This window comes from Oryctolagus cuniculus, chromosome 16, assembly GCF_051225735.1.
Source record: "Oryctolagus cuniculus isolate XC-2025 breed Fujian yellow rabbit chromosome 16, ASM5122573v1, whole genome shotgun sequence".
Lineage (NCBI taxonomy): Eukaryota > Metazoa > Chordata > Mammalia > Lagomorpha > Leporidae > Oryctolagus > Oryctolagus cuniculus.
Genome location: NC_142882.1, coordinates 77,988,209 through 78,004,114, shown reverse-complemented (window position 1 = coordinate 78,004,114; position 15,906 = coordinate 77,988,209). Strand labels below are relative to the sequence as shown.

The 15,906-nt window shown below is 42.9% G+C and overlaps 1 protein-coding gene across 1 annotated transcript in view; it reads left to right on the top strand.

Moving 5' to 3' along the window:
• The window catches only part of COL1A2 (collagen type I alpha 2 chain), a 35,783-nt gene extending 20,494 nt beyond the window's left edge, over positions 1-15,289 (top strand). Inside the window, 22 exon segments of the mRNA NM_001195668.2 lie at positions 1,133-1,231; positions 2,202-2,309; positions 2,957-3,010; positions 3,852-3,905; positions 4,616-4,669; positions 4,772-4,825; positions 4,925-5,032; positions 5,725-5,778; positions 6,606-6,659; positions 7,617-7,778; positions 8,537-8,644; positions 9,302-9,409; positions 9,782-9,835; positions 9,922-10,029; positions 10,189-10,242; positions 10,590-10,697; positions 11,168-11,221; positions 11,353-11,460; positions 11,757-12,015; positions 12,729-12,913; positions 13,563-13,805; positions 14,527-15,289. Of these exon segments, the coding sequence (NP_001182597.1) occupies positions 1,133-1,231; positions 2,202-2,309; positions 2,957-3,010; positions 3,852-3,905; positions 4,616-4,669; positions 4,772-4,825; positions 4,925-5,032; positions 5,725-5,778; positions 6,606-6,659; positions 7,617-7,778; positions 8,537-8,644; positions 9,302-9,409; positions 9,782-9,835; positions 9,922-10,029; positions 10,189-10,242; positions 10,590-10,697; positions 11,168-11,221; positions 11,353-11,460; positions 11,757-12,015; positions 12,729-12,913; positions 13,563-13,805; positions 14,527-14,673 (2,337 nt within the window). The 3' untranslated portion in view covers positions 14,674-15,289.
• Positions 15,290-15,906: the final 617 nt, after the last annotated feature.

Below are 15,906 nucleotides of genomic sequence, written 5' to 3'. Positions count from 1 at the left end.
AAGTGTTATTTAATGAATTTTCCTACAATTCCAGCAATGTCTTTTTAAAATTAGTAATGTTTCCCCTTTAAAGTCATTGATGACCTCCCTTACAATTTCCCTGACAAATGCTCTCTGTAGACAGAGGTGATCAATAGCAAGTGTCAGATTTCTAAGTTGATGATAGACTCGTTTTTGGCTATTTGTTCATATTTCCTGAAGCACAAATAAATTAATACAGCTATTATATTTGCTGATTTATATGAACAAATATGATCTATTTTTGACAGTGGCTTAACTTGAACCAAGGAAAAAAGTAACATCTTTACTCAGATCTAAAGTTGATTTTTACAATGTGTGTTGCTGTAAAAATCTATAACTGAATTCATGAGCATATTATAAATGAAAATGAAATAGATTTAGCCTGTGGGGATTAGCATAACTGGAATGATTAGTTTTCCCCTAAATTATTCTGTTGTATCAGTACTTATTCAAACACTTAGTGTCCAAAAAACCATAGTGCCACAGAACCAAGTTACAGAAAGTTCCTTTGAAATGACCACAATGTAGATCTGTTGATAAATGCTCTAGGCCAAACATGGATGCTATCTATGTTCTTGTGATATTTAGATGTAACTGATAGATATTTAGATAGATGGATAGGTAGGTAGGTAGATAGAAATAGACACTTCTATATGTATAAAATGTATGCATATGTATATGTCTTCAGTTTAATGTTATAACTGTTGCCTTATTATTATATGACAATACATAAAGGGAGCATAGACATGACACTGTCTAATCTTCTATACCTGACATTGCTATTCTACTAAAATACCATTCCTTTGAGTACTATGTATAACTGACGTATTTTTAAACTTATGGGCCTATCACAGAAAAGAAAGCAAAGAAAGCAAGTTCCAAAGGTTGAAATCTATAGTCTAAAGGCAGCATATGTTGCAGCCCAGAACATTAGCACTGAATGAGACTTTAGAGACTGTCTCATCTCATCCCTCTATTTTGCTAGAGGAGAAATTCGGAATCACAGAGATTTTCATTTGCTAATCAGTAACAGAACCAGGATGTAAAAGACAGCCCAGTGTGAATCAGGTGTGTCTAAGAGCCCCTCTGAAGTCTTCTCACTCTTTTCCAGGGAGAGCGTGGTGCCCCCGGGGAGAGCGGTGCTGCTGGTCCTCCCGGCCCTATTGGGAGCCGAGGTCCTTCTGGACCCCCAGGGCCTGATGGAAACAAGGTAAAACTCCACGTCTTATAGATGGCTGACTTGGCCCAGTCTACCCTACAGTAAGCGACCCTTTACAACAGAATCATTTTTCATACTTGTATTTATTTTTGGTTCTGTGATTTCATAGAGCCAGATTTTAAAAAGAAGTACAATAAGAGAATTTGTGATGAGGAAAAATTACTGGACACTACATTCACCCCAAAAACATATGTCTAAAACTTGTGTTCCAAAATGGAATTCATGGTTTAGGCTTTAAAATGGAAGGAAATATAGAGTTCTGAAAAATACATTAACTGCAATAAAAAAGAGAACATTTGTATTACTTCTGCTTCTTACCTGAAAAGAGAAAAATATAAAGATTCACTGCAAAAAAAAAAAGCTATTTTAATATGTGGAAGAGTATCATTGGGGGAAAATAACAAGGTAAGAAGAAATAAGAAAATAAATACAGTTTTGTGAGGTAGTTCTTGCAAGGGGATCTATTCATCTCAGAAGCCAGTCAACAAGTTTTAAGTATGTGGAATTGTAGAGTTTCATAGAAAAATGGAAGCTATAGTTTCCACTCTTAGGGAGATTAAAACGCAAACATCTCCCCTGTTGATGAGGTCTCTGTTCATGTTTCCTGTACGGGACAAGAGACTTACCCTTGAAAATGTTTGTGGGCAGACACTTTTCACTCTTCTGGTTCCCATTGTCCCGTCCCCCTCTTTTCTGCACTTGCCTTTCTTAAGAGGACTGGGAGAGATTATAGAGGAACCACAGGCGCCCACCCCCTCTACCCTCTTCGCTTTAGTCACTGTATCATTAATAGCATCTTACTCTGTGATGGTCTCCCGCCTTTCAATAGCCCTCCTTTGTGTGCCTAAGCGGGCAAGAATGCTATCTATTAGATGTCTAAATTGGAATCCTTCAAGAGGTTGATTCATCATTTTCTTCTTTTGCCACTGAAATAATTGATTTCACCTGTGTTTGCTTCAAGGGTGAACCTGGTGTGGTTGGTGCTCCAGGCACTGCTGGTGCGTCTGGTCCTGGTGGCCTCCCAGGAGAGAGGGGTGCTGCTGGCATTCCTGGAGGCAAGGGAGAAAAGGTACTTGTTCGGTGTTGGACCTTCATAGTTACTGTTGATGAACTCTACCAAAGAAGGGCGCCCAGTGCTGTACACTTCTTGGCAGGTGGCTTGGTTGCATTTTGATATCTATATCCATTTCTCTCTGCCACCTAGTACCTACGCATTTCTAAACTCACTAATCTGGCAAAATTCCTTGCTACCATGGAATTTCACGCAACCAGATGGTGTTGAGTAATACATGAGGCTCATTTTAATGCCACTAACAATAATGCTTCATCCTGCCCTAATTAATGAGAAGGAGCTCTATCGAACAGCTGTCCACCGTGCTGCCGCATTAGTTATGCACAAGAGTGATCAGGCGCTGGAGCTCATTGTAATGTTGCCTTATGATTCCGTCCACATGAATTTGTACCTTGCTTGATTATGCTCCAGGAGTGTGTATGGAAATTAGGAAAAAAAATATTCAACAATAATCTGAAAAGGGCCTTGAATTATCTCTTTTCTTATTTTTTCCCCTCATTCAACATCCTATTATTGAATGGTAGGAAATTCAGACATTACCAAAAATTTTAAATGGCTAATGGCATCTGTAAAACACTTTGGATTAATGTTGATTCAGAAATTTGGTTGGGAAACAAAAAGTTGTTCTTACTTCATACTTTCAGGGTGAAACTGGCCTCAGAGGTGAAATTGGTAACCCTGGCAGAGATGGTGCTCGGGTGAGTAGAGTTTTGTTTATGTTTACATTTGTATCATTTGTATTTTTCCTTTTTTTTTTTTTTAACATTTTACTCCATTTGAATTGAAGTTTCCAAAAAAAATTCACATTTGGAGTCTTACCTTCTTTAGTATTAACTGTGCCAACTACAAAGTACAGACCAAAAACTCTAGGTTTACTAACATGTAAAGTGATTGTTTTAAGTGATGGTAGGGCATTTATTTCACACACACACACACACACACACACACAATCGTTCTTTTACATTTTAAAAGGCCAGAACCCCTAACAAGGTCCAAGACTTATACAAATGTATGTCTTGGGGATTTATCAAAAAGAAGCTCCAAAGATTAGCTGTTAATACCCCGGAGATGCCAGAGATAATCCCATAAAAGGATTATTAGCCTACCTGGAATGTGGCACCAGGGCTCTCCCGCACCACCCTGTGCCTTGGTTCTCCCTGATGCTAATCATTCACTGTAGCACCTCTGTAACAGTCCATCCTTTGAATCACACAATTCTTAACAGTTCCAAACAAGCCCACTCATTTGCTGCTCTCCATGGGCCTTTACAGGGAGGAGCTGAGAGTTCAGATTTTCCAAATTCCTAACCTGCCCTTGACTTACACCTTGCAATTGCCTTTATTCCTGGATGCTCTCCCCCTGAAAGTCACTTCTGAGAGTCTCTGACAGTTAGAACTGAAATGCACCCGATCTCTCTTGATGTGCAGAGTGTGCAGTAAGAGTGTTCACTGGATACGCCCAGCAAAAGGGAGTGGCAAGGTTCTCCACTGATGGTATGGGATGTAGTTAACAAGATATGTTTTTCCTTTTTGGGGGTAGGGTGCTCCTGGTGCTGTAGGTGCCCCTGGTCCTGCTGGAGCCACAGGTGACCGGGTAAGTGTGCATTTTCACTGAGTTGTATCTCTTGGAACTGATAGCACTACCTAAAATTTCCTGCCTGCCCTAGTCCCAAATAGCCCCAGCAATTCATTTTTATGGCTTCAAAGCCCACTTATTTCAGAACTTAGCTCTTATGTTAAAGCAGCAGGAAACAAATGCTATGTGTTTAAAGTTCTCTTCCCCTTCCTATAGATGTGCCAGCTATCTGATCTATATTTTAATCCCTATCATTTGTTTTAAAGTCTTTCCCTGTTGCCCATTACAATATCCTAAGGCACCAAGTCTTCTCAAAGCCTTCAATTGTAAAAAAAAAAAAAAAAATCGATAAAATACATAGCATGCCCCCTTCACATTGAACAATCCACTTAAAATAGATCTTATTTATTGTATTACAGAGATTACAGCAAATAGATCAACCCTGGGTCCATCTAAAAATTAAAACATCTCCTCCTCCTGGTATTGTGGGCACTGACTTAGAGTGTTTCTGCAAGCGTGTGTCCCAGACCCCAGAACGAATGCAGCATTCAGAGGAGTGAGGGTCCCGTTCATTTGCCTGTGTGCCACGTGCACTGGTTATGTCTTGCAAGGCATCTGCCAGCTCTGACAATAGCCCACTGTCTGCCACCGAGCTCTCTCCCGACTACTTCTTTGAGCATCTGTGTGAAGTGCATTAACAAACTGTCTTTGGACCCCTCCCCCTCCAGGGTGAAGCTGGTGCTGCTGGCCCTGCTGGCCCTGCTGGTCCTCGGGGTAGTCCTGTAAGTAGAAATCTGGGGCAGTTGGGACACTCACCCCTCACACTTTGTAGACGTCAATGGATCAGAGTGCTGAGATGTGTTTACACCCTTTCTCCACCCTAGGGTGAACGTGGTGAGGTTGGTCCCGCTGGCCCTAATGGATTCGCTGGTCCTGCTGTGAGTATCACCTAAAAAAGGTTCATCTGAGACCATCCCCAGCTGGGGCATAGTCAGGTGAGTGAGAACGCCAGAGCTGTAACCCTTTCTTTCCAACAGGGTGCTGCTGGTCAACCTGGTGCTAAAGGAGAGAAAGGAACCAAGGGACCTAAGGGTGAAAATGGTGTTGTTGGTCCTGCGGGCCCCGTTGGAGCTGCTGGCCCATCTGTAAGTTGGATTCACTGGCGGTCAACTCAACCTGTATAGTTATCCAAGAGATTTTATCATTGAGCAACATCAGGCAGGTGCCCACTGCGCCTGAGGGAGCGTACCAGATAGATGATTGCAAAAGTTAAGAGCCAGGCAAGTTTTTGGCACAGTGCTTCCGAAGCCACTGGGGATGCCCGCACCTCAGTGCCTGGGTTTGAGTCCCCTCTCTGTTCCTGATTCCAGCATCCTACTGATGCGCACAGCAGATGATGGCTCGGGCTGTTAGGTCCCTGCCACTCCCATGGAAGATCCAAAATATGTTCCTGGCTCTTGGCTTTGGCCTGACCCAATCCCAGCTGCTGAAGGCATTTATGGAATGAACCAGCAGATGGGTCTCTGTCTCTCTGTCTCTCTCTACCTTTCAAACAAATGAAAATATATATTTAAAAAAAAAACACAAGAATAATTTGCATACCACTTCACAATTTACAAGATTTTTGTAAATATTGTCTTACTTTTAATTGTTTAAAAACCCCACAGAGGTAGTGACATTGAAACAAGAACATTTCTTCCAGATGGCATACATGATCATTTTTCATTTCTTCATTTTCATCTGGAAATCTCAGAAATGATTCCTGTGAGGAGAAATGTAGCATGTGTAAGAACTGTGCTTATTTTCTGACTTGATCTCACCTTTTGCTTGCCTTTAGGGTCCAAATGGTCCCCCTGGTCCTGCTGGAGGTCGTGGTGATGGAGGCCCCCCTGTGAGTATTTACCATGGACTCAAATCACTTTTCTTTCTTTGGAACCTATGAGGGAGAACTTGAAAGTTTTGAAGTTTTTGGTAAATTTGGACTGCAGTGAGGAGACCCAAGGTCCAAGTTCATTCTCTTTAGAGCAGTTCTGATACTGAAGTTAATGTCAGCTACATGGCATGCTAACTCAATCCCAGCTGGAACTCAACGCAGTAAATATTGCTACCACCTCACTTTGGGGGCGTCATCATCAGGCTGTTTAAATTGAGAAGTGGGTGAAATACTCTCTGGAGCCATTGAACTTCCTGCGGGTGTCCCCCTTTTTCTGCCTGAGTCCTTCCCCACTCCATTCAAAGCTGTCCCACTGACTCCAGAGACACAGAGCCACCCAGGATGAACCCCACCCACTCTTTCTCTCCATCGACCATGCTGAGTGCTCTGGGTCATTTAGCATCCCTTCCTCTACAAACAACACTACTTATTCAGTACTCATTGCCTTAGCACCCAGTCAGTTGGTTGAAAGAGTTATTAATGTGTACACACCCATGTGAAATCATAACATATTGTCTTCTTGATTTGATAATGATCAGATAATATGTTAGCATTTCAAAAGGGACCGACCAACAAAAGTTTGGTGTAATTGGCAAGGTGGCATGAATGGAGAAGGAGGGTCTCCGGGTCCTGATTAAACAATACCCTGTGTGAGGCTGCCTACTACTTGCTCTTTGGTCCATCCCTGGCCAATGGAATGAGGGCTTTCCAAAGGAGAAATTCACATCTCACCCAAATCCCTGGAGATGGTGTTGATGACGGAATTGTGATTGCTTGCTTCTCAGGGTATGACTGGTTTCCCTGGTGCTGCTGGACGGACTGGACCCCCAGGCCCCTCTGTAAGTAAACCTCTGCACACCTGTGTTTTCATTTACTTTAGCCAAAAGACCTTGTCTCTGGTGGGAAGAGGGTAAGAAACTTGATGAAAACACTTCGCTAATATTTGCTATTATTTTCCTGGCCTGAAATCAGGTTTTCTGAACCATTGAGGCAAAATCATCACAAATTATATTTTGTAATATCAGTTTAAGAGGCTTTTATTCATTGCAAACACCAGTCCCCTTTCACGGGTGTGTTCTCATTGTTAAAAATAAAGAGCAGAACAGTTTTAGTCACATATCAGGTATTTTTATATCTAATTACCCTTTATGGGTATCATTCTGCCTCCGTTGTTAGGATACAATTGTTTCTGAATTTATAGGTGGTTTGGCCCCTAATTTAATTCTGTTTCAGATTTTTCTGTCAGGACTCAAGAGAATTTAATTAATTACCAAGGATTAAGTCTTCTGCTTAAGGTTTGGGTTGGGGGGAATAGCAAAGATGTTGATTTCTTGGAATCCTTTCTCAGGTTCATAACGCAAAAATCGTCATTCCCTGTAGACATTTAATTAAACCGAGTTGAAAGCATATGTGATTCCTCAGTTATGAATAAAATGCCAGTATTGGCTTTCTTTGAAAAGAAAGGGGCAGGATGCTCCAAAACCCAAAGTCCCATTCATTTACAACTAAGTCATAACTCTTCACGTTCTCATTCCAACATTCTAGGGTACCCGTGGCAGGGCATTGCTTTTCCTTACAGAAATTTTTTGTAGAGTCTGCCTCGATTATTTTTTCTTTGCTGACAGTGTCGGGGAATAAGATTGGAGTTTCTACTTTCTACGAGAAAGAATATTTAACAGTCTAATCCTTTCCCCAAAATGGCCGGGCTGTTGTTTTGTTGAATCACACTGTTGGCATCTTAATATCTAGAACCCCTGATTTACAGAATGTAAATGACCTTGTACATTTGCTCACAGGGTATTACTGGTCCTCCTGGTCCCCCTGGTGCTGCTGGTAAAGAAGGGCTTCGTGGTCCTCGTGGTGACCAAGGTCCAGTTGGCCGAACTGGAGAAACAGGTGCATCTGGCCCCCCTGGCTTTCCTGGAGAGAAAGGTCCCTCTGGAGAGGCTGGTACTGCTGTAAGTGATTTCAAACTCTTTTTTTAAAAAAATTATTTTATTAAAACAACACCCCTACGCAAGTCTCCAAGTGATATTTATTTATTTACATTATTGAATATTTTTACTAAGTTAAAATAAAACCCCTACACAAATCTCCAGGTGGCATTTGCAGACTCTCAAGTGTAGCTCGGCTGAGCCAGATTTGTGCACACTGAGGTGCCGTGGCTGCAGCAGGTGCTCAGTTAGCCTGTGATAGGGATGGCAGTAAATGAGGAACTCAAGGTTTCATCCTCACGGCCTTCTAAGTGTGCTGCCGAGGGAGGGGCCGCCTGACTGGTACCAGGATTAGAGCAGAATGCCTTTGCCTACTGTGAATTCATCGATCCTAGTAAGGTACCCATTCATTAAGTAGGCATGTCTGGTATTACGGCTACTCTGAAAGCTTCCTCTACTAGACTTTAGAGGCAAAGGGCAAAATTTGCTTCCTTGCATAAACTCAGTAAAAACTCTATTCCACCATCCCCGCGTGGCTTCACTGATCTCAGCCACATATTTAAAATGTTACACCGTGGGTCTTGAGAAGGAGGAGGGTACAAATACATACAGATATCCACATGCTCAAATGTGAGCTCATTCCCATCGCGACGGGAAAGATACCCAAGAGCTCACTAGCCGATTCTACACCGAGGACAGCTAGTTCCCCCAGTGCGCAAGCCCAGCTGGGCTCTCACCTGGGGGTCCTACCTGGATTATACCGTGTTTTTCCTCTTGTTTAGGGACCTCCTGGCACCCCAGGTCCTCAGGGTCTTCTTGGTGCTCCTGGCATTCTGGGCCTTCCCGGCTCCAGAGGTGAACGTGGTCTCCCAGGTGTTGCTGGTGCTTTGGTGAGTGTTTGACGCCATTCTGATTCTCATTAGCATAATAAAAGGTTTTAAAAGCTGCCACTTCAAATGTGACAGATTGATCACTGAATGACTCCACTTAAGATTTCTTACTCCTGGCATTTTCTTTATACAGATCGCGTGTCACTTATCTCAGATGCTTTAATAGCACCTTCCTTAGACACACACTCTAAAGACGCAGCTTAACACTATGCAGAATGATTTTGTTCTTTCTACACGCTTAAGAACGATATAAGCTCTAATTGCATTGACTGCTCTGCAATATGAAATGCTGGCATCATTTCTCCTGGAGGAAGAATGAAACTGGAAAGTTCTGAATCATTCCATTAAACCTGTACGTGACAGCAGCCAGGACCCATCTCATTTCCATAAACTCTATCAACCTCATGAATTCGTTTCATGTGGAATGTTGGATGAAAACCATGCTTGCCTTGAGCAGAGCAACACTGCATTAACAATACCTAGCCGACCCTCTGTGTAGGGTGACACGAATGACACTGCTTACCATTTTCTGGACCATTCGTATTCACTTCACCTCTTCTCCTCACACTGCAATCTCCCGCCTCAGGTTGTTTTTGGAGGGTGAGGTTGGCATTCTGTCCAACTAGAGTAATCTTTTTATTTCCTCTGCTTTGTTAGGGTGAACCTGGTCCTCTTGGCATCGCAGGCCCTCCTGGGGCCCGTGGTCCCCCTGGTGCTGTGGGCAGTCCTGGAGTCAACGGTGCTCCTGGTGAAGCCGGTCGTGATGTGAGTCCAGCATTTTGTTTACATCATAAAATTGAGCAGGGTATATTGTATGTAATTTCGGGTGTTGGGCTGAGATTCTCTCGTTCCAAGAGTGTCTGTTTCCCCACAAGTACATGTCATGACCACTTCTGGCATTGAAAGATGACTTCGGTAGAAGAATGAACCTTTAACTAGTTTGGTGTTGGACCCAGATATTAAAAACACCTTTAAAATAAAATGTAAGCTAATAGGTTTTCATCCCTGCTTTTTAACCGTCTGGAAAGGGGCTCACAATCGAGCACTGGGAGTGAAGAAGACAGAGTAGCCAAAACCCAAGGGCAAAGGGGCAGCAGTATCTCACCAAGGGCTTTAATCTGCGTGGTGTCGTCACAGGGCAACCCTGGGAGCGATGGTCCTCCAGGTCGCGATGGTCAGCCTGGACACAAGGTCAGTGCATTTCCTCGCCTTCCTGTGATTTAAAAGTCACTAAGTAGAGGCCAAAGTGATGCTAAATTTCATTTTGCCTGTGGTAGGGAGAACGTGGTTACCCTGGCAATGCTGGTCCTGTTGGTGCTGCAGGAGCACCTGGTCCTCAAGGCTCCGTGGGCCCCACTGGCAAACATGGAAACCGTGGTGAACCTGTAAGTTTTTAAAGTCAGCTCTTTAATGCTGCCTTCCTCCTGGGCTTCACCCGCTTCACCCTGACTTTCCCACACCTGGCGACAGTGGAGGTGTCGGAAGGGGGGGCTTGGTCTTGGCTGACGAGTTCTGTTTGTTTTTTTTTTTCTCCCACTTCACAGGGCCCTGCTGGTTCTATTGGTCCCGTCGGTGCTGCTGGTCCAAGAGGCCCTAGTGTACGTACATGGTGAAGGCTTCTTTACAAACTAACATGTTGGGAGGATCCATTCAAGAAAATAACTAAAACATAGCCCAGGTTTCATGTTTTCAAAAACTTGTATTCCTTGTTGAGAACTGATACAAATAACTTGATCTATTTTAAGCCTTGTCTGTTCACTTATTGTAAATAGTCATCAGGATCTAACTAACCTGGATCTAGCAATCATCAGGATCTGCCCAACTAATGCAGAGCCCTAGAAGAGACGGGAGCCTGTCTAGACCTTTGCATGTCTTCAGTTGCCTTTCTGAGTGGATTAAACAGCATTTGTGGAGAAACGAATGCCACTCTTAAATTTCTTCACAGGGTCCACAAGGCATCCGGGGTGACAAGGGAGAGCCTGGTGACAAGGGGCCCAGAGGTCTTCCTGGCATAAAGGGACACAACGGATTGCAAGGTCTTCCCGGTCTCGCTGTAAGTAGAACGTGGCCAGCATACCTGCATGCTACCCATAACGGCCCCCAGCCCTGAGCATCTTCATGTGTGCACTGTTATTGTTCTAACACGTCCCGCATCACAGCCATATCCCGTTCTCTGGCTAACTCCCTCTCTCGCGGAGATGAGGCTTTATCATTCCAGCATGGAAAGGTGAGGGTTAAGGGAGATAGAACTACACTTACATTAAAATCCCCTGGCAGCACTGTCCTTCAACCCCACTGAAAATAAACATAATTAGGGGAATGACTAATACTGCACTGCTGAAATGGCTTGTGAAAAAAAATCATCGAATATAATAGACATAATGGGAGAAAAGAGCTCCACTTTACATTTTCAATTTTATCAATTTGGAGACCATTGGAACTAAAGTTTTCCACTCAATTTGAAAAAAAAAAAATCTGTTGGCACGTGTTCTGAAAGTGTAATTTCCTGTTCTCTCCTTAAAGGGTCAACATGGTGATCAAGGTGCTCCCGGCGCTGTGGGTCCCGCTGGCCCCAGGGTAGGTGAAAGCAAGAGATGGCTCCTCTCTGAAATGAGGGCTACCCACGCATTGAGCCCCAGGCTCCAGGTGGGGGTTTCCTGTGGGGTTTTGATGGCTCAATAGATGTTCTTGGTGTCTTTCCTCCTTAGGGCCCTGCTGGTCCTACCGGCCCTGCTGGCAAAGACGGCCGCTCTGGACATCCCGGCACAGTTGGACCTGCTGGCCTTCGAGGTTCTCAGGGTAGCCAAGGTCCTGCTGTAAGTATCACTTGGGGAAATTATGAAGAGCTTCACTGACCTAAGGTCACACCAAGATGACTGTGATGCTACACCCAAGTAGCCACGCTAAAGTATATTTTCTAAACTGTATGACAGCTGTGTGCAGCTCATCCTTGCAGTTGTTCTGAGGGCAAGTCACTTATTCATATGAACTTGATCCATTCTTGCTTACTAGAACATGCTTTGTAAGAAGTTCAACTGGAAACCTGCTACCGTTGAGGTCTCTCGCTGTGAGCAAATACAAAGCCTCCCTTCTCTCACTCTCACCATTGCAGGGCCCTCCCGGTCCCCCCGGCCCTCCTGGCCCTCCTGGCGCAAGCGGCGGTGGTTACGACTTTGGTTATGATGGAGACTTCTACAGGGCTGACCAGCCTCGCTCACCACCTTCTCTCAGACCCAAGGACTATGAAGTCGATGCCACTCTGAAGTCTCTGAACAACCAGATTGAGACCCTCCTCACTCCTGAAGGCTCCCGGAAGAACCCAGCTCGCACCTGCCGCGACCTGAGACTCAGCCACCCAGAGTGGAGCAGTGGTAGGTCGAGATGTTCAAAGCAGAGTAGTCCTTCTCACAGGCTTTTCCAGATCAATTCCACTGGTGCTCATGAGAAAATGCAGTTGAGTAAAAATTACATTACATGAAATAACATCCAATTAATGCAGCATCATATTTTTTCCCCAACTGGCACTCACCTTCAAAGCTTCTTTAAAATTTATTTCTGCCCTTATGTTCTTTCTAAATTTTTTATTAATTTATTTGAGGGGCAGAGAGACAAAGGGAGAAGTCCTCTCCACTGGTTTACTCCCCAAATATCCACAATAGCGAGGGCTGGGCCAAGCCAAAACCAGGAGCTGGAAACTCAGCCTGGGTCTCCCACATGGGCGGCAGGAACTTCGTCACCCAAGCCGTCGCTGCTGCCTACCAGGCTGTGCGTTCACAAGAAGATGGGATCAGAGGCTAGTGTGGGACAGGGGTGCCCCACTGGCATCTTAACCACTGGGCTAAACACCTGCCCCTTCTGCCTTTCTCAAGGTAGTAAATGCCCCTTATTTGACTTTTATGAAGAAGAGGAAAGAACTGTCTAATCTTGAAAGGGGCCATTCCTCTTCTGTTAAGCGTGGGGTAGGTGACATAACTGTACAATCAAATCTTTAAAAACAAACAACTGGAATCTTTTATGAATATTATTAGAACTCTATGTTTTCCTCAGTGAGAAGTTTAATGATCTGAGTCTCTTTTCTTAAAAGGTTACTACTGGATCGATCCCAACCAAGGATGCACTATGGATGCTATCAAAGTTTACTGTGATTTCTCTACTGGCGAAACCTGCATCCGGGCCCAACCTGAAAACATCTCTGTCAAGAACTGGTATAAGAGCTCCAAGGCCAAGAAGCATGTCTGGTTAGGAGAAACCATCAATGGTGGCACCCAGGTGAGGAATCCTGGAGACATTACTCCTTCTAGCAAACACTATCTTATTAGGATTGTTTGTTTTTTCATTATGTTCATGTTGACCCCTTACCAAAATGGACCTATTAAAAGAAACTGTCATAGGTTGAACATTAAACAATGGATTGGATGTGTTCGTGTACTTCAAACTTGACCCAGTGTACACTCACTGGAGAAACAGACAAGTGCTGATGGGTGTGAAGGAACACGAGCCCCACAGCGTGCACTTGAATTTTCAGAACCAGAGCAGTTTTCCTGAAGTTTTAATCAAACCTTTGCACTCACTTCATTGAATGCTTACTGGAATTCAACAAATCATAGAATTAGAGGACAAGAAAGAGGTCTCAGTCTGTACCTCCTCACTCTTATTCTAAAGAAGCAACATACACACAAAGGCTTAACTGAAACAGTTACTGTTTTAGATGCCCTTGCCTTAGCCCAGCAAGTCTTACATCCATCTAGCCATCTGGTGCTTTGAAGACAAGTGAATTGAGTTTCCATTAAAAGTATCTCTTTCCTAAGGCTTGGATCTCAGTTCATTATTCCTGCCTATACCAGACGTTTAAAAAAAATAACTCTTAGTATTTGAATCTTTCTTCACTTAACTCTAACTCCCACCTTATTTTCTCCAGTTTGAATACAACGTAGAAGGAGTAACCTCCAAGGAGATGGCTACCCAACTTGCCTTCATGCGTCTGCTGGCCAATCACGCCTCTCAGAACATCACCTACCACTGCAAGAACAGCATTGCATACATGGATGAGGAAACTGGCAACTTGAACAAGGCTGTCATTCTGCAGGGCTCCAATGATGTTGAACTTGTTGCCGAGGGCAACAGCAGGTTCACTTACACTGTTCTTGTCGATGGCTGCACGGTAAGCAGTAGTGAAATATGGGGATACCTTTGAGTGGAGAGTAGGAAGGGGTGGCTCTAGCTTAGGCCCTTAAGTGAACAAGAGATCTGACTTATTTGATATTTTTTCATAAATGTTTTTATTTACAATCAGATGGTAAGTAAAGACTTTTTTTTGGTCATATTTTGCCCTCTTGAATACTGTGAAGTAGTAAAATGTATAATATGTTCACACACTGGTCACTTTTCTTTTAACATGAGCTTCTTAAAATATAGTATATACCCAGAGCTTAAACTTCTTGGGGCATAAGCTATAATTTATATATAGATATTTTATTTTTCCTTTTATTATGGCTTATACTTAATAGTTTCCTTATTAAGAAAAATACATAGCATATTCTCTACAATGCAGTATAATTAGGAAAAAATGTAAATTCCTTAATGACAGTACTACATACTCCCCCAACTCCCTCTCCACACACACACACACCTGAAAATGATACTGTAGAAAGAAATCACCTAGAAGATGTGTTGAAATGTTTTTAAAAACTAGGATGGGAGAGAACGTCTTCCCCTAAAGACATTCTTGATGCTTCTGTTCCAAAGATGAGCTTGTTGATTTGGGACACACTTAGAAGAATCAAAAAGTGACTCATAAAAATCTAAATTTTAGATGTCAGATGTTATCAGGTGCTGAAACAGTGCTGTCTTACGTATCTTTTTTTCTTCTCTCTTTTAAACAGAAAAAGACAAATGAATGGGGAAAGACAATCATTGAATACAAAACAAATAAGCCATCTCGTTTGCCCTTCCTTGATATTGCACCTTTGGACATCGGTGGCGCTGACCAAGAATTCTATGTGGACGTTGGCCCAGTCTGTTTCAAATAAGTGAACTCCACCTAAATTAAAAAGAAAAGAAATTTGAAAAAACTTTCTCTCCTTGCCATTTCTTCTTCTTTTTCCTCTTCTTCTTTTTTAACTGAAAGTTGAATCCTTCCATTTCTTCTGCACATCTTCTTGCTTAAATTGTGGGCGAAAGAGGAGAAGGATTGATCAGAGCATTGTGCAATATGATTTCATGAACTCTCTCCCCCAACCCCTAAAAAAGATCTGGAATTTTTTTCAAAAGTCTTACACCTAATGTGGGAAATGTCAACCTTTGTAAGAAAACCAAAATAAAAATTGAAAAATAAAATAAAAACCATGTACATTTGCACCACTTGTGGCTTTTGAATATCTTCCACAGAGGGAAGTTTAAAACCCAAACTTCCGAAGGTTTAAACTACCTCAAAATACTTTCCTGTGAGTGTGCTCCACCTCGTTGGGTGCTGGCCTTGACAGAGGCGAACTGAGGTCCTTGTTTTATTTTTCATAATACAAAGGTGCTAATAGTGTTTCAGAAACTTGAAGACTGTTGGTGGTGCTAGGAGAATTGGAGAAGAGATGCTCCTCTGTGTTGTGTGGTTTTCTAAATCGGATTTGACAGCAGTGTTCTCCATGTGACCCCCAATTAAGAATACACAGATCATTTGCCCAAAGTCGTCCTCTTCTTCGACTCAGATTTGTTCTTTGCCAATCTCATTTTCATCCTCTTCCCTGGTTCCAAAGAAGCCATATTTCTTGGACAAGCAGAAAAATTAAATTGTACCTTATTTTGTATATGTGAGATGTTTAAATAAATTGTGAAAAAAAAATGAAATAAAGCATGTTTGGTTTTCCAAAAGAAAATACTGAGTAAAATTCCTTGCTTCAATGCTATTTGTAATATAAATATGCATCCCGACCAGTCATCTAGGGAGAGACACCAGGTAGAAATCATGTAAAAGGTAGGGGCCGTTTGGAACAATGGTACGAGGACCCGGGAGACCTGAGCTCCAGTTCTGGCTCTGCTCCTTGTGGCAGAGTGACTTTGAGCCTCTGAGTCCTGCCCTTCCATTTCGCTGTCTGTAATACGAGGAAAAGTCCTTTTCTGCACAAATATCTGCCCTCCTCAGACTGTGTAGTAGCTCGGCAACAGGGCAACACTCACCTAAGTTCATTATAAGTAAAGGTCCACAAAAATATTTTGGTTTTGTTTATTATCCTTTGAGCACTCTGTAACTGTGGCTGAAAGTTGGTCTA